Raw genomic sequence first — 21,548 nt, forward strand, 5'->3', positions numbered from 1 at the left:
TTCTTTTAGAATTTAAAGGGAAAGTTAACTTGTCATAAACACAAATGTTTGCTCAGGCTACCTTTTAATTCAACTTTTGTCACCATTAAGTAGTTTTACAAAGGACATTCAACTCAATATGTCTGCTTATGGGCATAATGCATCTTGATCAGTGTCACCCCTATCACTCTCCCTCATCTCTACCAATCCCAACTATTCTGTCAAGTTACTTGGTTCCAGTTTCTGATTAGGCTTTTTACAAACACTTACTGGATTTAAATTCCATTCTTGATTCACTAAGAATTTTTTTCACAAATTGCTATATTTAAAAAGATTCCATCATATATAAATTTTTCCATCTACTGACTTTTAAAAAAATTCTGTATGTGCGACTATGCTTACTGATATTTCATTGTTAAACCAATTTTGTATTCCTTATATGAACCTAACACATTCAAGGCACATTACCCTTCTAATGTGCTGCTAACTTCATTTTACTTTTATCTAGGTTTTTGCTCAAGATCGAGATTGCAATATGAGGTTACATTACCCTTACTTTTTTCCGTTAGAGTTCATGGAAGATTGAAATTATTTAATCATTGAGTGCTTTCAGTGAAGCTATTTGAACTTCAAATTCCTTTTTTATGAAGGCTCTGACCACTGATTCAATTGTTCACATTTTCTTCTTCGTCAGCCAACTGTCGAAAAGTTGTTTTTCTAAGAAATTATCCATATAACCTAAATTTCAAATGCACTGTGACATCATTATTTGTAAGTTTTTCATTTACCCTTTGAATCATCAAAAGAAAAGACACCTGGATTTCTGGCAAAGAATTACAAGCTTAGGTTTTATTTCTTTCATAGCTGGTTTATAGCTAAGCTTTATAATTCTGATATTTGGAGTATCTTAAAAAATCCATTTTTGTTTTGTTATTTCTATTCATTTATACTCAAAGAATTGCTTAACTTTTTGTGCCTGGCTGTCTTTGGGTTGTTACTGCATTTAAATTTTTATTAATAGAACTTGTGGCCTAGAATGATAGTATCTAGCTCCAGAAAATTCTGTTTTCTTCAGCCAAGTACTCTGAGTCTACCTTAATCCAGAATCAAAGCTTAAATCTGTGGTTCATGCAGTTCATATGAAACTCGTTTACTTTAATCCTGAGGCTGTAATGCTTTGGGATTCCAGCTTCAAGTAAGAGGGTAATTATCAACCCCAACTTTGGCCAGCCCTCTTTGACTTCTGTAGCCTCAGCCTCATGCAACTATCACAGAAGCACATCTGAGCTGTTGCTCAAGAAACTTCAAATGCCCTTGAAAATAAAAGCAGCTTTGAGTGTTGGAGTCTCCTTTCTCCAACTATTGGTGCAAGATCTAGAGTTCTCTAATGTCTTATATGTGTGTGTGTGTGTGCGTGTGTGTGTGTGTGTGTGTGTGTGTGTGTGTGTGTGTATTTGGGGGCTGGGGGGTGGGGTGGGGATGTATTGAGGCTTGAATTCGGGGCCTGGGCATTGTCCTTTAGCTTTTTCACTCAAGGATGGTATTTTAGCCCTTGAGTCACAACTCCACTTCCATCTATTTAACAGTTAATTAATTAGAGATAAGAGTCCCACAGACTTTTCTGCCATGGCTGGCTTCAAACACCAAACCTTAGATCTCAGCCTCCCAAACAGCTAATATTACAGATCTGAGCCATTGGTGTCTGGCATTCAATGAAAATACAAAAGCATTTTGTCTAGTTTTTGTTTGTCTTGATTGAGGTTTGTCTGAATTTAAAGACACATAGAGGGGCTGGAGATGTGGCTTAGCAGTAGAGTGCTTGCCTAGCATGCATGAAGCCCTGAGTTCGATTCTTCAGCACCACATAATAAAAAACCAGCTCTGTGGCTCAAGTGGTAGAGTGCTGGCCTTGAGCAAAAAAGAAGCCAGGGACAGTGCTCAGGCCCTGAGTTCAAACTCCAGGACTGGCAATAACAAAAACAAAAAACAAAATAGCCACATAGAACTTTTGGGGAAGGGAAAATATAGTGAGGTCTTTCTAGAACATTAATTGTTTCTTATTTTGGTTCCTTGTCAGCATTTTCAAAATTTAGACTTTAGCACTCATATCTGACCAGGTCATCTTCAGGGAGGGTTCAAGCTTCCCACCTCCTCAGGGTACCTAAGGGACTAAATTAGAGATTCCAGGATTTCCAACAACACATGTTGATGTCTACTAAAGGCATCATTTAAAAAAAAAAAAAAAGAGAAGAAAGAGGGCAGAGAAAGGGAGGGATGGAGGGAAATGCTGCATGCACTTTTGCATATCCCAACTCACTGCTAAACTATTCACCACAGCCAAGTTATGGAAATAGCATAGGTGCCCTTCAATGGGCAAACTGGTCAAGAAAACACAAGATATATATAATTCATCCATTAGGAAGAATGCTAATACATCATAACAGAGAAATGAATGGACCTGGAAAAAATTACTTTAGGTGAAGTAAGTCAGACTCCAAGAGACAAAGGATGCATGTTTTCTCTCACATGTGTTAGATCTCATTTATAAATATTTATATGTAAACATAGATATGTATATAAATCACATATATTTATACACAAGCATATTAATGGCATATGCTGTGGAGAATTCCAATGTTGTAACTTCTTTAAACAGTAAGTCTAACAAATGAATACCAAGAAGATAGAACTTGGGGTATCAGGGTGACTGAGTCAAAGGGAGGGGGGAGGGGATGGATGAAGAGAAAGGGTGGGTAAATGCAGTCACAGTATTCAATGTACATATGTGAAATGGAAGTAGGAATATTGAAGAGTTGGGGATGATAAATAACAGGTGGGGCTGGAAGATATGAGAATGATGAAATGTGATAACACTGATTTCATAAGTTGACATATTGAATTGAAACACCTTTGTACAACTACTCAAAAATGATGATGATGATGATGATAATAATAATAACAATAATATTAGAAAGTCCTTTAGGGAAGTAAAAGTACAGCTCAAGTGGTTAAGTGCCCACATTTGAGCAAAAAAGTCAAGCAAGAACACAAAGTCCTGAATTCAAATCCTACAAGTGGCACAAAAAAAATAAAGTCCTTTAGGCTCTAGAGTCTGCCTGAAGCATTGAAAATCCCTATCCTAATACCTGCAGTGTCTTCTCGGGAATATAAAGTGCACTTAGCCCAAAGGATTCATTCTATATCAAGATCTTAGGAGAATTAAAGTAAAAGGTCCTATCTTTCCTCCCTAGTTATTAACTCGTTTGTAATAAAGAGGGAAAAAAGAAGGTGAAGGTGAAGACAGCTAGCAGGAAGATATAAATATGTTATGGGTATCACTACTGACTGGGCTGATTGTCAACTGTTTCAGAAATAAAATGTAATATTAGAGCAACACTCTTAACTGAAAAAAATTAAATATTTTTAGTGTTTCTAATACTGTGGGGCCAGGTCAATATATATGACTAGCATTTCCAACTACAAATAACAATGCTTCCTACCTTACCTACTCCCATAAAAAAAGCAAACCTTTACCTACAACCTCATTTAAATCTTACTTTCTACCTTTACTTTGCTACTATTTGCTTTTTCTCACATTTTATGTTTATGTGGTCAGTATAGAAAACTTCTGAGCCCTTTCATTCTGTTCTTACATTATTTTATAATTGGTGCTTAGCATATCAATTCTATTAATAAGGTTAATAAAGGTGTATACATACACACACACACTTTATAAGAAACTCAGCAGCTGCTTAAGAGCTACTTCAAATTCGCTTTTGTTTCTAAGGGTAACACAAATTAGGTTACACTAAAAGCTTCTTGTTTAGCAGAATTCTTTTTTTTTTTTTTTGGCCAGTCCTGGGCCTTGGACTCAGGGCCTGAGCACCATCCCTGGCTTCTTCCCGCTCAAGGCTAGCACTGCCACCTGAGCCACAGCGCCCCTTCTGGCCGTTTTCCATATATGTGGTGGGAATCGAACTGAGAGCTTCATGTGTAGGAGGCAAGCGCTCTTGCCACTAGGCCATATTCCCAGCCCCAGCAGAATTCTTGGTTAGCAGATTCATACATAAGCCACTGGCGTTTGCAGCATTTATAATGCATTTTAAAACAACTTGGCAGCAGCCAGGCGCCAGTGGCTCACACCTTTAATCCTAGGTCCTCAGGAGGCTGAGAGCTAAGGAGCCCGTGGAAAGCCAACCCAGGCAAAAAAGTTTGTGTGGCTTTTATCTCCAGTTAATCACCAAAAGAAGTGTAGAGTGGAACTGTGGCTCAAGTGGCAGAGCACACAAAGTGGCCTTGAACACAAAAGCACGCAGCAGGCCCTGAAATCAAGCCCCAGGACAACACACACACACACAGAAAAGAAAAACTTGGCAGCTCCTTGATATATTGTGAATTCAACATATAAACTTCTCACTCCATGGAAAGAAACGATCAGACAAACCTGAGCTTCAGAAACCTAAGAACGACACCAAAAGGAGGAAAAAAAGACTGTTCCAATTGTTTTGAAAGCTATTGTAAGTTACAGTACATTTCTCTCACCACTATTAATAGCTCTGCAAAACTACCAGCCAAGATGGCCACAGATCTAACAACTTTAATGAAAAACATATTTTGAAGTCTCTTCTCTTATCCCTAAGTTTTCATCTAAATAGATGCAAGGGTGATGGTAACCTTGGTGCCCTTAAAATCAGCAAAAGAGCATTTCATACATTATTTATCACCCTGACATGTAACTTTGCTGCCTGCACAAACAAAATGATTTCATTACCATCTTAGTGGTAATGGCAGGAAGGAGCCTTAAATCCTGGTGAACAAGTTTGAAAAGAAGGCACCTGGGTATCTGTACTTACTTCTAACGTCTATAGGTACTTCATGTTACTCACAGAAACAGTTCTCCTGAGGTTAGGGGAAAATAAACTAGGGGGGGAGGAATCCATTCAATCGAATTGAGAGGAAAAAGAAATTATTTCTCTGGGAAGGAAAGGGAGATGGCCAACAGAGTGGTAAGCCTTCCGTCTAGATGAACAGACACAAGTGGACATAGGAAATTCTTTCCAGTTTTATTGCTCTGTAAATGAAAGAAAAATGTAGTTGTACGTGATATCCTTCTGAAATACTCAGCAACCATTCTTTTGGTATAGTAGCTTCAGGAGTTTTGCCTACAATTTTCTTCCTTTCTTCTATGTGTCTTCACTCTATAGATGCTAGAAGGTCCAGAAGGCATTCTAACTCCAGGGACATTTCAATGATACAAAAAAGCCATGACACCTTTAAAAAGATCAAAAAAACCTCTTCGTCTTAAGTATTAGGATATGGACATGAAAATTTCAAGTACAGTTATAATGATATTATTATAAGAAAGCCAGATCCTATTTTAAATGAGGATCAAAGGTATAATACTGCAAACATATTTCTGATCTTAAAAAATTAAAGAGTCTGAGCCTAGCACTGGAGGCTTGCGTCTATAAGCCTATCTACTTGGGAGGCTGGGATCTGAGGATCTAAGTTCAAGCCAATCTGAGCAGGAAAGTCTCTGACATTCTTAACTTCAACTAACCACCAAAAAGCCAGAACTAGAGGTATGGTTCAAGTGGTAGAGCATCAGCATGGAATAAAAAAGCTAAGCGACAGCACTCAGACCTGAGCTCAAGCCCTAATAATGGTGCATATGCACACATACACACAAAATAAATATAAGGATATTAAAGTCTGAAATCTGAAAGTTGGATCACAATGCAAAGAGGCAAAGACAAACATAAATGTAAAGCAGTTAAAACCATTATCAATATTAGCACTGACATCACTGTTGGCACTGATGATTAGTGGTTAACAATCAGGGAAATTAGGAATAAATAAAAAACTGACAATAGTGACCCAGTGGTGTCAATCACATACAGCATTCGGATCATTAACAATATGGGCAGTGGAGAATCTTCTATCTAAGCTGAACTCTATCTAAGCCTAACACCACTCAGTGAGTGCACCAACCCCACGGCAAAGAGATAATTATAGCAGGATATCATAAAAATTCAGAGACACTGAAGGTTTCAAAAGGTAAATACAACCAAGTAGCTGAATATTTTAATCCACTTTCTTAAAAATATATTTTTACCACCATCGTCAAGGTTTGAACTCAGGGCCTTGATCTTACCTTGTTTGCTCACTGATGGCATACTACCACTGGAGCCATACCTCTAGACTATAGAAGACATTTTCTAACAAAAAGTAATATGCATTGTTTTATAAAATCGGAAGGATAAGGAGTCAAAAACTTAGCATAACTTGTCATCTCAGAATTTAAGTGTAGTTACTACTAACCATGTTTTAGACAATTTTCTAACATACATGCTATATATAAAATTCCAGTCAAGAGTTTGTTCATAACAGCAGAATTCAGTCCTGATACAAGTTTGTGCTGGACCTGCCAAAAATATTTAGAGGGTTCTTTTTAAAAGAACATCTCACCAATCAAGTAGTTAATCCCACAGTCTGGGCTTAGAAAGATGCACATTTTTCATATAAGAGTTTTCACAAAATGGATATAAGTTTGTACTTCCATACTGGATCCACAGAGAATCAAGGAAGAAAAGCAGTGTACTCTCTTGTGTGCATTGTTTGTTTTAGCACATTTGAGGTAGTTATGCTATCTTCCCCAAACGTGACTTTGCAGCAAGGATGTCCTTGCTTTTAAAGACAAACCATCTGTTTTCCAGGGAAGACAGGATGAAACAAAAAGCAATATTCTCATTTTTGTCCTCAGGATCAAAGAATCTCTGAAATGCACATAAAAGCAATGAGCAGTCACTATCAGAGATAAGAACCAAAGCAAGTTGACCAAAAAAAAAAAAAAACCACCCAAATTTCTTCTATTAATAGACTTTCAGGGGCCCTTGGGTGAAAAATGTTAGGCATGATCAGTAATTATGCTTTCTCATAAAAAGCTTTTGATTAAAAATCTTATCCAGAAGCAAATACCTAGAGAAAATCATACTATAGTAAATTATAAGAGTTGGAAAAAGTCTACTGGTCTGTCTAAAAATCTTCCACATGGATAGTGATTCCATGCTAGGTGGCAGAAAAAATGGGTCTTTAACAAAGGACTGGTGGAAACTGGGAAGGAAATGCCTATGGGAAGCCAGGGGGCGAGTATCAAATGCCTCAGATCCCTTCTCCCTGCAGCTCTGAGATCCAACAATGGACAGTTGGTTCTTGGATGATTATTAAATGGGTATGTTATGATGTTTGGTGTCTAAAGTGAATTTATCATGCCACAGAACTGACATAATCCAGAATTTATTTATTTATTTATTTATTTATTTATTTATTTATTTATTTATTTATTTATTTATTGCCAGTCCTAGGGGCTTGATCTCAGGGCCAGAGCACTGCACCTGGCTTCTTTTTGCTCAAGACTAGCACTCTGCCACTTGAGCCACAGCACCACTTCTGGCCTTTTTGTATATATGTGGTGCTGGGGAATCGAACTCAGGGCTTCTTGTATACGAGGCAAGCACTCTTGCCACTAGGCCATATTTCCAGCCCCATAATCCAGAAATTTGTTATCCATCTCCTTTCTGAAGTTTAAGAACAAGTAGAAGGGATTAGGCCCTTTATTATTTAGTGGGTCAGAGTTTCAGCTAGACAATGTTCTGATGTTGGTTGGTGGCTATGGTTGCAAAATGATGTGAATGTATTTAATGCCACTGAGTTATATTCTCAAAAATGATTTAAACAGTAAATTTTTCTTATGTATATTTAAACAAAAACATAAAATATTTAATCAGCAAACAAATCAAGAGCCTAAAAAGCATGCTGAGATTCATGAGACGTCTTGGAGACATGCTAATCATTCACACATCCAGATGCTACAAAAGCTGGGTTACCAGCAAGCTACAGACCCAACTAGAACTCCACAGTCTTCACAGACTATGGACAAATGAATTATGTACTGCTTTGGGCAAAAACAGTTTATTATGCTATTAAGTTGTATACTACTGGGCTGGGGATATAGCCTAGTGGCAAGAGTGCCTGCCTCGGATACACGAGGCCCTAGGTTCGATTCCCCAGCACCACATATACAGAAAACGGCCAGAAGCGGCGCTGTGGCTCAAGTGGCGGAGTGCTAGCCTTGAGCGGGAAGAAGCCAGGGACAGTGCTCAGGCCCTGAGTCCAAGGCCCAGGACTGGCCAAAAAAAAATAATAATAATAAAAAAAAAGTTGTATACTACTCATTCCCTTTAGAAAGAAAGACAATGTGAGGAAAATGGGTGCAAGTTTCTAATCTATGATTTCTTCTGGTCAAGTAAAACTTTTTTAAGGTACAAGAACTATTGAAAAATAATCTCCACAATCTTGCTATTTATAGGATACTCAAGAGTCTAAAATTTTAAATTTGGGCTGGGGATATGGCCTAGTGGCAAGAGTGCTTGCCTCGTATACATGAGGCCCTGGGTTCAATTCCCCAGCACCACGTATACAGAAAACGGCCAGAAGTGGCGCTGTGGCTCAAGTGGCAGAGTGCTAGCCTTGAGCAAAAAAAAGAAAATTTAAATTCAAGTGTTGTTATGCCCAGTATTTTTCCTATCACTAACTTTATTGTTTATGGCTCTTAAATTTTCATTCCTTTTCAGTTTTTTGTTTTATGGAGCATCAGTGACCTTGGAAAGTAAGTTATAATTGAATATGAGGCCAATTCTAACCCACACAACCACCCACCCTGGAGATGACTCTTCATGGAGAAAAAGGAAAATAGACTAAGTTTTGGCTGCTTTATCAGATGCTGTGGTCATAGACCCTCAATTACTAAGAACAACGTCAAGTTCAAGAGAGGGGGAAAGGGGCTGGGAATATGGCCTAGTGGCAAGAGAGCTTGTCTCACATACATGAAGCCTTGGGTTCGATTCCCCAGCACCACATATATAGAAAATGGCCGCAAGTGGAGCTGTGGCTCAAGTGGCAGAGTGCTAGCCTTGAGCAAAAAGAAGCCAGGAACAGTGCTCAGACCCTGAGTTCAAGCCCCAGGACTGGCCAAGAAAAAAAAAAAAGAGAGGGGGAAAAAATGTTTCTTGGACTGTTAAGAAGGGGACTCAACTCTGGTTCAAAAGCACTATGTAGAAAAAGCCCTCTTACTGCCACTGTGAGATATATTGAAAGATAAAGTAACCATCTCCTTTCTTCTATATCACAATGCAAAGTAATAAAAAGTTACAGTGCAAAATATTTCTTATGGGTCAGGAAACGTGGCTCAAGCAGCACAGTAACTCTCTAGCAAGTATGAAGCCCTAAATTCAAACCCTGTTAACACACACACACACACACACACAAACACACACACACACAGTGTGCTATGAATTTTTGCTTAATGATATTGTGTTAATGTCTATTCTTCACTTATTAACCGCTACTATATAAATCAAATTTTGTGCAAGATTACAACAGTATTAAAACACAATAATTAGGAAGAAAAATGAGAAAAGATGGCTAAAAGTTTCATGGGCCATCATATGGTCTTAACATCAATGTTTTTATATACCAAAGCTTCAAGTAAGCAAAGGGTCTGCAGGGTCTATGTGGGAATGTTAAGAGTTTAGGAAAAATGTTAAAAAGTCTCAAATATCTTTTTATAATCCTACTAGAACACATACTTCAATTTGATTAATGAATGATCTTGTTGGCAGTAGGTGAATAGAAAATACATTGGGTTGTTTCAAAGACATCTGAGGATAAATGGACAATGTCATTCCAGTGATAATTTTAATACCTTCTCCCTATTTTGGACATGCTGTGTTAATAAACAAAAACCCATTTATCTTTTATATTCCCAAGTTCATACTGATTAATCTACCATTTCCCATGAAAATGTTGGGTTACTTTATTAGATTTTGAAAATAAAGGAAGTTAATATGTTTATATAACAAGAAAAATAAAATCCTCTAAGTTGTCCTGTGTCTCTTATGTATTACTGTGATTAGCACTAAATTGTGCAGCAGAGTGGTATTTGTTCAATAACTTATTTCCCATTTGAACATCGTTATATGTAATTTCAAATAACTTTCCTGAAGACATTTCACTCTGTCCTCATATTTTAGTATGAAAGACCCACTTCGTAATATCAAAGAGCATGTGCATCCATAATGAACATTAAAGGAAAAGGAAATCTTATATCTGGCGTTAATCTCCTTCAAAATCCCATTTCGAAAATGTTACACACAGCAATGCCTGTGTTATGACTCCATGCTTCTGAGCATGAATAAACAAAAAGTTTCAGAGTGAAGTTTTGGAGGTTTTTGAAATGCTCAGGGCACAGAAATCTTCCCTTTCCTAAGCAGGTGAACTGTGGAACTGGTATGGAGGCTCACATCTCTGCCATCCTCAACCTGGTATTTTTAGACTCCAGGGAATTTTAACTACAACCTCATCAGCAAATATTTCAGGCAAAGTGCTCTATCAAAGTCTCTTGTTCCTAGAGAGGAAGGAAGCTGGGGAAGAGGAGAGGATAGAAAGATAATTTACCTGCATCAATTTTCTGGAGAGCTCATTAGTGAGAAATTCTTCTTCTTTCTCATAATTTACAGCAAGGGTTTCTTTCTCTTTCTGCAAAGCCTGAATCTTCTTGAATAAAGTGTTGCTGATGAATTCTTCTTCCTGCTCAGCCCTGGCTTGCTGTTTTAAAACAAAAGAGAACAGAACAAAAAAAACACAGTAAGAAAACAGGAAATTTGCTAATTGTAATAATTCTAATTCCCAAACAGGGTGCCTATTTTAATTAGAGCTCCATTTGTTAACCATGAACCCACCACACCCCAAAAAGCACAAAACAGAGGAACTCCCTACGGATTTGAAAGAGACCCTTTGGTAACAGGGTCTCTTTGTACTGTGTACAGTCCTTTCCAGAGTAATATATTAAATTAGTGCAGGCTGTACTGCAGTTTTTATAAAGCACCCCCAAACCAATCATTACAACACAGGCTGGACCCTTCGTACGTGCACTGATTGCTGAAAACTTTGCACATCATACCTCTTAAAGGCTCACATTTTAAAAATGGAGGCTTTTTTTTTTTGGCCAGTTCTGGCGCTTGGAGTCAGGGCCTGAGCACTGTCCCTGGCTTCTCCTTGCTCAAGGCTAGCACTCTGCCACTTAAGCCACAGTGCCACTTCTGGTCATTTTCTATATATGTGGTGCTGGGGAATCGAACCCTGGGCTTCAGGTATCCGAGGCAAGAATTCTTGCCACTAGGCCATATTCCCAGCCCACTTTTGTTTTTTTTTTAAAGAGAGGTTCAACCCCTTTAAAAGTAAAAATGCGTCACTTCCTTAGGATAGCAATGAAAGGGTTTGGATGAACCATTCCCCAGCAATGCCACTCCTGAGCATTTACCCAAAAGAACATAAACAAATCCATACTACAGCTACCAACACAACCATATTCATTACAGCATTATTTACCATAACTAAGCACAAGAAAACAATCCAGGTGCCCCTCAGTAGATGAGTGGATGAAGAAAATGTGGTATATATACACAATGGAATTCTGTTTCCATCAGAAAAAAATGACATTTCCCCACTGGTAAGGAAATGGAAATACACAGAAAAAATTATATTAAGCAAAGCAAGCCAGACCCAAAGAAACACAGGCTCCATGGTTTCCCTAATTTTGAAATAACTAGAATATATCTAGTTATATATGTCTACAATATTTCTTTCTTTCTTTTTTTTTTTTGCCAGTCCTGGGCCTTGGACTCAGGGCCTGAGCACTGTCCCTGGCTTCTCTTTGCTCAAGGCTAGCACTCTGCCATTTGAGCCACAGCACCACCTCTGGCCGTTTTCTACATACATGGTGCTGGGGAATCGAACCCAGGGCTTCATGTATACGAAGCAAGCACTTTTGCCACTAGGCCATATTCCCAGCTGTCTAGGATATTCTTAGCAGTGGATAGAACATTTAAAAAGCAATGCAGATACACACTTAAAAGAGTTACAGTGTTCATGACAGAGCTATCAGAAAGAAATACACTAAAGAACTAAAACACAATTACAAATAATCAGTGGATAGTGAGTTTTTACAAAAGCTGAGGGAAGATGATAGGAGTTTGTTTTTTAACTTTCCTTCCCTACTAGAAATTTTTTGGAGGTAAGGCAAGATGACAATAACAAGATGGCTCAATGGCAAAAACAGGCATACTATAAATTAACACAGACACTATAAATTAACACAGGTTAGTCATAATTCAATAGACAGCAATATATTAACTCTAGAATCTCTCTCATAGAAACAAAAGTGTTACCAAATTAAAGAGAAAAAAAGGACTATTATTCTTGTGGGAAGTTAATTGTTTCAGAAAGAGATAATTGTGGTTTAAATGGAATGAGCTTATTTATTATTTCATTCATTAATTATTTGAACCATGATCCTCAAACCACACTTAATATTTATTTTTATTGTTTCATTTATTCATTTATTATTAGAATTGTGTTCCTCAGATCTCAGCCTCCTGAGTAGCTAGGATTATAGGCTTGAGCCCCTGGCATCTAGCTAAGCCACGTTTTAAACAGCTACATTTTGATGTACTTATCTCAAATAACCCATTCCTGTTTTATCTGTCATGTCCAGAGACAGGCATGCCACTCAGCTGCTTGAGTTCCAAACCTTTCACTTAAGTTCCAGAGCCTTTCATTTGTCACAAAACAACACAACCAAAAAGACAGGAAAGGAAAGGGCATTCCATGATACAACCTTTTACCATAAGAAGGTCCAACAACCACTCCTCCAGCTGTGGTGGAATCCCTACTAGTCCTTACTAGTCAGCTTCTTCAACTCCTGTACCCTAAGCCTAAGTTTCTATTACATCACACTCCAGGTTCTCCATCAAAGTAGCTTTAGGGCACTGCTTGCTCAGCAATTCTACAAGAGCCACAAGCATTCAAAGGGATATCATGACCTAACAGAGTCCATCCAAAGCCCTTCAGCTAAGTTTCTGCCACCATTTCTACACTCTAATGGGGGGGGGGGGGGCTGTCAAGTTGGTACAGCTTATGGTAGGAATGAACGCATAAATGAAGACACAAGACAAGATTCTGTGTCAAATACAGCCTTAGGGAAATTGTTCTTTGAAGAAAATCAGCCATAGCAGACAGATGTCATGGATAAACTTAATTATCAGGAATGAACAATGTATCATAGCAAAGCATTAAGGAATTATTTATTTCTCTTGCACAAGTCTGTTTCCCAGCTCAACTTTCATCTTAGCCTTGGTTTTTTTATTTCACAATCCTAAAACAGATTTTTTATTTACACTGTAAAACAAATGACCTCTCCAATGTATTTATTTGCCCAAAAGAAGCTAGGTAAGATTCAGGTAGGTGGTAAGCTAAGTCCAAAGAACAAGCCTAAGCTCTATTTGCAAGGCATGAAAACTTAGCTTGACAAAACGAAGAGAGTGGGAAGATAAACAGATTCCTCACGAAGTCTCCTCCATTTTTATCTAATACGCTTTAAAATGTCAGCATGCCCCAAAAGAACTAAATTAAAAAATAAAGCTGTTGGGCTGGGAATATGGCCTAATGGCAAGAGTGCTTGCCTCATATACATGAAGCCCTGGGTTCGATTCCTTAGCACTACATATATAGAAAACACCAGAGATGGCACCGTGGCTCAAGTGGCAGAGTGCTAGCCTTGAGCAAAAAGAAGCCAGGGACAGTGTGCTGAGGCCCTGAGTCCAAGCCCCAGGACTGGCCAAAACAAACAAACAAACAAACAAATAAATAAATAAAGCTGCAATCCAGAAGCCAAAATAAAAAATTTAAGTTTACCTGTAATTCCCTGTAACTCTACCTGTAACTCTACAACTCCCAAATGAAAAGGAAGACATCAACAACTGTGATAGAAAAGAACTTCTCTCGCAATTTTGTATATGGCTATAGAGTTGAAGACTTGGGATATATAAGGGAAATAGAAAAGTCTGTTTTCATATTCAATACAGCAAGATCTAATTGCTATGTTCAGAACTGGAGAAAATTTGGTAACATTTTATGTACTTTTTAGTGTCCCCTACTTAGCGCGCTGCTCTCTACCCAGCTGTAATCACTCAATGTCTATTAATGTAAAGACTAAACCATAAATAAAGCCTCTCTCCTCATCTTTCTCTATCCTACCAAAAATCCAGAAGGCAAGTAAAAAGTTGGAGAGATATTTGCCAAGTCCTCTGGGATAAATAAACAATTATTAGAAAACCTTTTCTCCAAATTTATCACATATGTAGGGTGTCCATAATCTATACAAGCTTTTTTTTTTTTTGGCCAGTCCTGGGGCTTGAACTCAGGGCCTGAGCACTGTCCCTGGCTCCTTTCTGCTCAAAGCTAGCACTCTGCCAACTTGAGCCACAGCGCCACTTCTGGCCTTTTCTATATATGTGGTGCTGAGGAATCGAGCCTAGGGCTTCATGTATACGAGACAAGCACTCTTGCCACTAGGCCATATTCCCAGCTCCTATAAAAGCTTATTTTATACAGATAATCACTGTTACCATGACCAATGTGATACAAGATTTTGCTGTGACTGTTACAGCATCTCCATTCTGGTACCAATGGTATTTTGGGAGCTAGTATTAAAAAAGGAGAATTCCACTGCCCATGAGAAAAATCCAAGTGCCAAATCAAAATCACGTAGAATGGTATAACTCGTGATTAGTCAAGTTTACAATACAGAGCAGTTTTCCAAAGCAAGAAATTGCAGGCAAACAACTACTTGAGAGCTACTGTAGGGAAAGAAGATACATAGTTAGGAAAAAGTTCATGTGATGACTAACAGAACAGATTTGCATTGACTTAAAAACTAGCTTTTAGACTGGTTAATGACTCGTTTTGATAGCAAGAAATCCTAAAATTGTGATATCTTGAAGCTTTAATGCTTAAGAAACTGAGTAAGATCCATTTATTGTTTTAAATATTTAAGAATATACTTGCATGTAGAACTTAACTTATTTAAATCTACTTTTCTGTTATCTAGTCACTGAAGTTTTAATGACTTATAGATCTTAGTTTGAAATCACATTTGAAACCATTATAGAATAGCAGAGACCACCAAACATACAGCCAGGTAACTATTTGAATAAAACACTGTTTCTTCTAAACTGTAATTCACCAGGATTACTACCAATAACATATTCATTGTTTTGAGAGATGCTCAGAGTTTAATAAAATCCTTATGACTGATGGTGGCTCTTATTATAAGAATTGCTCAAGTGTTGGTCCTACCAGTGGGTTTATCAACACAAGACAATAAATAGCATGGCAGGGAAGGGTGTCAGAGACACAGAACACAAACTTGTATGGACTTCTACTTGTACTGCAAGAGAGTTAAGTAAAGGATTCCAAGTAAATGTTTGAGAATTACAATCCTCCATTCAGCCTATAGAATCACCAGACTAGTCAATCTTTCTTCCATACACTGCAAACTAGCTGTTTACAAGAAGGAAAAAAGAGGGGCTGGGAATATGGCTTAGTGGCAAGAGTGCTTGCCTCGTATACATGAAGCCCTGGGTTTGATTCCTCAGCACTACATATATACAAAAAGGCCAGAAGTGGTGCTGTGGCTCAAGTGGGCAAGGCTAGAGTGCTAGCCTTGAGCAAAAAAGGAAAAGAAGCCAAGGGCCCTGAGTTCAAGCCCCTGGAATGGGGAAAAAAAAAAAAAAAGAAGAAGGAGGGGGAGGGGTGGAGGAGGAGGAAGAGGAGGAGGAGGAGATAAGAATACACACACACACTTAATAAATTACATAGTTACCAAGTTTGATCAAGCAATAGTTTCTACCAGCAGCAATCCACGAATGAGTGACACCCATCCTCCTGTGTATGAAAAGACATTGCCATATACAGGCCTGGCCATGTGAATTCAGTAATGCCTAGTTCAAGATGAACCTATTCATCACTTCCTTGGATACAGAGCAATAAGAAATTGCTAGAAAAGATGCTAAATTAAATTTACAAACTTCTCTCTCATGAGTCAACATCAACAAGCTATGCTTTGAGGGAGGTTCACATACAGTGTCATACTGAGTCAGATTGTATGGTTTACAAGACTGCCTCAGTTCTCTGGCCCCAGGGGCTCTGTGTGGCCTTCTCCAGGTCACTGTTTCCTCTTTTGGAAAAAAGGAAAAAGAATGTCATATCCCTCTGGGTTAGTAAAATAAGACATATTAAAACAATTCACAAGAACTTATCACAGTCCCTCGGCTTTCTTTAGAAAAAAATATATTCCTGCATGAAACTGGTACACAAGTATTTATAGCAGCATTATTCATAGTGATCAAGCAGTGGAAACAGCCAAATGTCCATCCACTGGTGAATGCAAACAGCCAAATGTCCATCTACTGGCGAATGCATAAACCAAATGTGTTGCGCTCATACAATGGAATATCATTCGTGTAATTTGGGAAGTAACAGAGACTATCATTCAACATTTTGCTAACTGAAAGAAGTTGGACACATAAAGGCCACATGTTGCATGATGCCAATGAAACATCTGAAATAGGCAAATCTATGCAGACAAAAAGAGATTAATAGCTGACCAGGACTCTGATCAGAAGAGAATGGAAAATGTCCACCCACAGATAAGAGCTTTTCTTCTGGAGGTGATGAAAATGTTCTGGAAATAAATAATGATGGTTGTGTAACTACTAAACTGTTCACTTTTAAGAATGACTATTATGAAGGAGGTAGAATAGTGACAAAATATATTACTGGAGCTATTTTAACATGTAAATCCTCTCTTCCCCTATCCTTTCCTCCTTCTCCCCCCTCTCCCACCCTCTTTAAAAAGGCCTCATTAACTGGCTCTGGAAAGGACAGACAACTTTGATCCCTAGGGCCCAGGCTATCACTTGAGAAGAACAGGTAAACAAAAATTGGTCTATGTGTGAGTGGGACAGGAAATCTCAGAGAAGTTGGCTGATGATCCATGGCCCCTCAGGGAGAAGCAAGAAACTCTCTTGCTCAAGAAACACATCATATCCAGGCAGTGCTTGGTTACCAGAAAAGGAAGTAGGAAGAAACGCAAGCCTATCTCATGGCCCTGGCTTCCACAACTTACCTGAGACTGTATCAAAGGAATTAAGTCCACCCTCTGTCTCCACAAAAAAAGCCCAACCAGAAGAGCTAACAGTGACTTAGGACTGGAAAAGGGCCAGAATATGGAGACACCCTTCATCCCAGGCATTCAGGACTCCTCGATGCTGGGAAAGTAGAGCACAGACACTCAGGGAAGTGGGGCACAGCAGCCCACAGCTTGAGCAAAGTCTAGCCTGTTCTTCGATCAAAAAAATAATCGCAGTAAGAAAGACCCCAACCCAACTTAATTATTATTAGATTAAATCAACCCAAACCCAACCCAATCACTGATTAGATTAAATCAATCCAACTTAATGGCCTAAGGGAAAAGAAAGCATGCTCACTTAAACTTGCTCACATAAACACTACTTATTTCTACTATATTGCATTTTACGCTACACAATGTCTAGCATTCAATCAAAAATTTCAAAAACCACAAAACTGGAAGGACAAAATCAAACCATAAAGCTATTAGCAAAAAAGTCTCAGAAATGACCCAGATGTAAGAACTGCAATTTTAATAATGTTAATAATTTTAATAATGTGATTTTAATAATTGGTATGTTTAAGGACCTAATGGAAAGGGAAACTTACAGGCACAAGCAAACCACATACTTCAGCAAAGAGGTAAAAACTAGAAGAGTAAATGGAAATTATATGGATAAAAACTTTGGTATCAGAGATATGGAATTCCTCCAATGTGACCATCATACTGGGGTGTGACTCAGAAGGGTAGAAAACCCTCCTGTCCAAGACTTACACTCTCCTGGAGGAAAAGTAGACTCAGTTTAAAAAATAATAAACTAAAAGACAAGTCAATGAGAGTTGTCCAAATTGAAATAAAATTGAAAACAACAGTGATGGAAGTGAAAGACAGATTACCTGTGGCAAAACTATCAAGTAACCCGTTACTTTAACTGGAGCCCCTGTCAGAAAATAGATTAAGAAAGAAAAATAAAAACATATGAATATTTGAATTATGATTTGACAAGATGCAGCAAAGAATTTTCTAGAGGGCTGGGGATATGGCCTAGTGGCAAGAGTGCCTGCCTCATATACATGAGGCCCTGGGTTCGATTCCCCAGCACTATATATACAGAAAATGGCCAGAAGTGGTGCTGTGGTTCAAGTGGCAGAGTGCTAGCCTTGAGCAAAAAGAAGCCAGGGGCAGTGCTCAGGCCCTGAGTCCAAGCCCCAGGACTGGCCAAAAAAAAAAAAAAGAATTTTCTAGAGTTAAGTTATAAATGAATAGACCATTCATCTACAAAACTCAGAGAACATCTATCAGGCTAAGTATTAAAACAAAATAACACACAGTTAGGTACACACAGAGACCTACATATGTAAATACTGCTACTTGGTAGGTGGAAATTGGGAAGATCGAGGCTCAAAGGCCAGCCCAAGCAAAAGTCAGCAAGACACCTTAAACAAAGGAAGCTGGCAGTGGTGGTAGATGTCTATCATACCAGCTATGAGGTAAAAGAATCTCAATCAGAAAGAAACCTAGACCCACGCAAAAACACAAGACCCTATCCATAAAACAACTAAAGCAAAATGGAGTAGGGGGGTGGGCTCAAGTACTTAGGCTCTGAGTTTTACTGCCAAAACATGCTTACCCCAACAGTTATAATCAAAATACTGAAAACCAAAGACAAGGGCTAGGGTTATGATCAAGTTTTAGAGTACTCTGAATAGCAAGTACAAGGCCCTGGTTCAAATCCTACTATCACCAAAAAAGGGAGGGAAAAAAAAGATAATCTTGAAGCCAGCCAGAGAAAAAGACTCTAAATAGTCAAAAGACAATCTTCAGATTGAAGGGCACTTCTAGTACATGTAATCACCAAAAGATTAATACACAGAATCTCTAACAAGTAACTAAAGAAATAAAACTTTCAAATGGAAAAATGACACAAGCACTTTAGAAAAAATAAACATCTGGATGACAAGCTTTAACACACCTGTAGTTCTCTTCACAATCAAAAAAGTACAAATTAAGATAACCATTTCTGTACTCTAGATTGAGAAAAATTTCATTTAAGAGAGTAGCAGTATAGATCTCAGATGTACAAGCAACAAAGAAAAAGAACCCAAAACAGATTGATACCTAACAAAGTCTCAAACCACACACATTTGTAAGAACCCACAGCTATATACAAAGAGCAATGGCACAATAGTGTCCTGTGTTTGTGGTTCACATCACTGATTAACTTAAATACATGATCTTCAAGTGGATGAAATTACTACCTTCAAAGTACAACCTTAGCTCAAAAGCCACTAGGGTCGGGGGGGGGGGAGCAGTTATGATTGCTCTGAGAAGAGATGTTCTTTAAACAAAGCCTCTGTTAATTGTAGACCTGTATAGATGGACCCCCAACAACTATGGGGTTTCTAATCCTGGCCCTGGGGCAAAGTGAGGCCTGGAGAACAGGGACCTGACTTCTCACAGCAGGACTTTGGAAAATGGGAGAGCCCTCTTGGTGGCCACTTGCTGCAGAGTGTCAATAAATAACCAACAGGGGGAGCTCTGTGACAAAATGACGTCTGGGATAACAGGAAGGCCACTGCAATTGAACCCACCATCTCTTTCCATCTTTCTTCACAGGACAGTTTGTATCCAAAGTTGGAGATATTGGAAGAGAAATAAAAAGACAAAACAAAAAAGAGAGAGAGAGCAACGAATGTAATGCTCAGTCAGCGATCTCATTTTGGATGGTGACTGGACTGGAACCTGATAACATGACTACCATTCTAGACTGAACACTATTCCTTCCCCATTCTGCATGCAAAATTTCTCTAAACCATGAACCTCTCAACACTAATCCCACCAAGAATCCCTCCCTGCTCTCTCTCAACAAGTTCCTAATCAATAAAACTCTCATGTAAAACAGGCCACAGTTGAACAGACATTTTTCAATTTTATTCAATACCTTCAACAGGAATGTCTCCCACCTTGCAAGTACCATGAAGATATGGCAGTGTCAATGTACTGTATGGTATACAATCTTCCAAGCAATTAAATAACATCACCAATCCATACATACTGCACTTGGCTAGAGGACAACCTTGTCTTGGCTTGCACAAAACAGCCTACAGCCTAAAGAAGGACAATTTACTATGGGACTAAGTTGCAAAGAAGAAAAGGCTACATGCCATATGCACTACAGCAACAGAAATAAATGCCGCTCAAATACATGCTGAGCAATGAAGAGCACACATACACACAAATGTACATAAACAAGGGCACTTTCTACAGCAGGCTCTTCCATGCATCCACTCCACATCAGACACAGAGACACAGAGAGTTCACAGGGATCAGGCAACTTGCTGAAGAACTCAAGCTACTCAGAATGAAGACTACAATTCCCACTCAGACCCTGGACTGGCTCCAGATCTCCTAAGTGCTTCTGCAGCCTAACCTCAACAATCCAGTAACAATGCCCACCACTGATGCAAGGGTTGCAGCATCATGCTTCAAGAGCCAAAGCCACTAACTTGCAACCAAAGCCAACATTATTTGTGCTGTCACACAGAACCTGACTGCCACAGAGCACTCATCTTTGCAAAGAGATACCCTGTAATTTTCTTTCCCAAAAGGGTAACTAAGTGATGGATGACTGGCAGGTAATCTTTAAGGACTATAAAAAAGCCACTTTCTGCTACTGCTACTCCTATGTCCAGTAGGATACTTACGGATTGTGTGCAGTGTGGCTGTGGTTTGGTAGAAGGGTTTGGTAATTCAATTTTACAGACTCTATCATCCCCTGGTCCTCTTTGAGATGCTGAGCAAAAGCAGGTCTGCTTGGGGTATGGGAAGATGGTCAAAGGGCAAGCCTGTTACCAGCAAGCCAGAGAGAATAGTTTCAAATCTATAAATGATATGCAGGATAACAAATGCACACCTGTGAGAATCTAGAATTTTAATACCTACTAAAGCAGAAAAATGTCTTTGTGTCCAGTGCCCCAAGAAAAAAGTAAACCCTGGCTTCAGGGTTGCAAAGACATTTCACCTGAGTGATCATCATCTAGTGCTAGAGGAAATAAGTGCATCCCACGCCTCTAGAAGCTTGTGCTTAGCTTCCCCTAGACTGCAGTCTACGAACTGGCTTCCTTTATTCATTTTGCTTTTGAGTTCCTTGCCTATACTAAACCTTAGCTGTGACTATAACTCACCACTAAGTCCTGAGTCCTCCAAAAGACTTTTGGAGGTATTCCTAAAGTTCTGAAAAGAATGGCTAAGGGGAGCCATGAGAAGTAACATACTTCATAGCAGTCATGCTCAAATATGCTCCAGGCAGTAGGATCAGCTATTCCTCCAAATCTTATAGTCAAATGCAACTGGACTAAGAAGGACATGAGACCACTTAACCAGAAAAAGTTGCCTAAATATGCAGGCTCTTAGCCAATTAACTAACATATAATATGGAGTCAAATCTTTTAAAAGGAAGCACCAATTACCCATGTCTACA

General features: G+C 38.7%; 1 protein-coding gene across 1 annotated transcript in view; it reads right to left on the reverse strand.

Annotated features, from left to right (window-relative positions):
• Positions 1 to 21,548, reverse strand: part of Ccdc6 (coiled-coil domain containing 6) — a 108,060-nt gene that overhangs the window by 44,483 nt on the left and 42,029 nt on the right. Inside the window, exon 2 of the mRNA XM_048338826.1 lies at positions 10,495 to 10,644. Within this exon, the coding sequence (XP_048194783.1) occupies positions 10,495 to 10,644 (150 nt within the window). The remainder of the gene's footprint in view (positions 1 to 10,494; positions 10,645 to 21,548) is intronic.

The sequence above is a fragment of the Perognathus longimembris genome, chromosome 2, assembly GCF_023159225.1.
Source record: "Perognathus longimembris pacificus isolate PPM17 chromosome 2, ASM2315922v1, whole genome shotgun sequence".
Taxonomy (NCBI): Eukaryota; Metazoa; Chordata; class Mammalia; order Rodentia; family Heteromyidae; genus Perognathus; species Perognathus longimembris.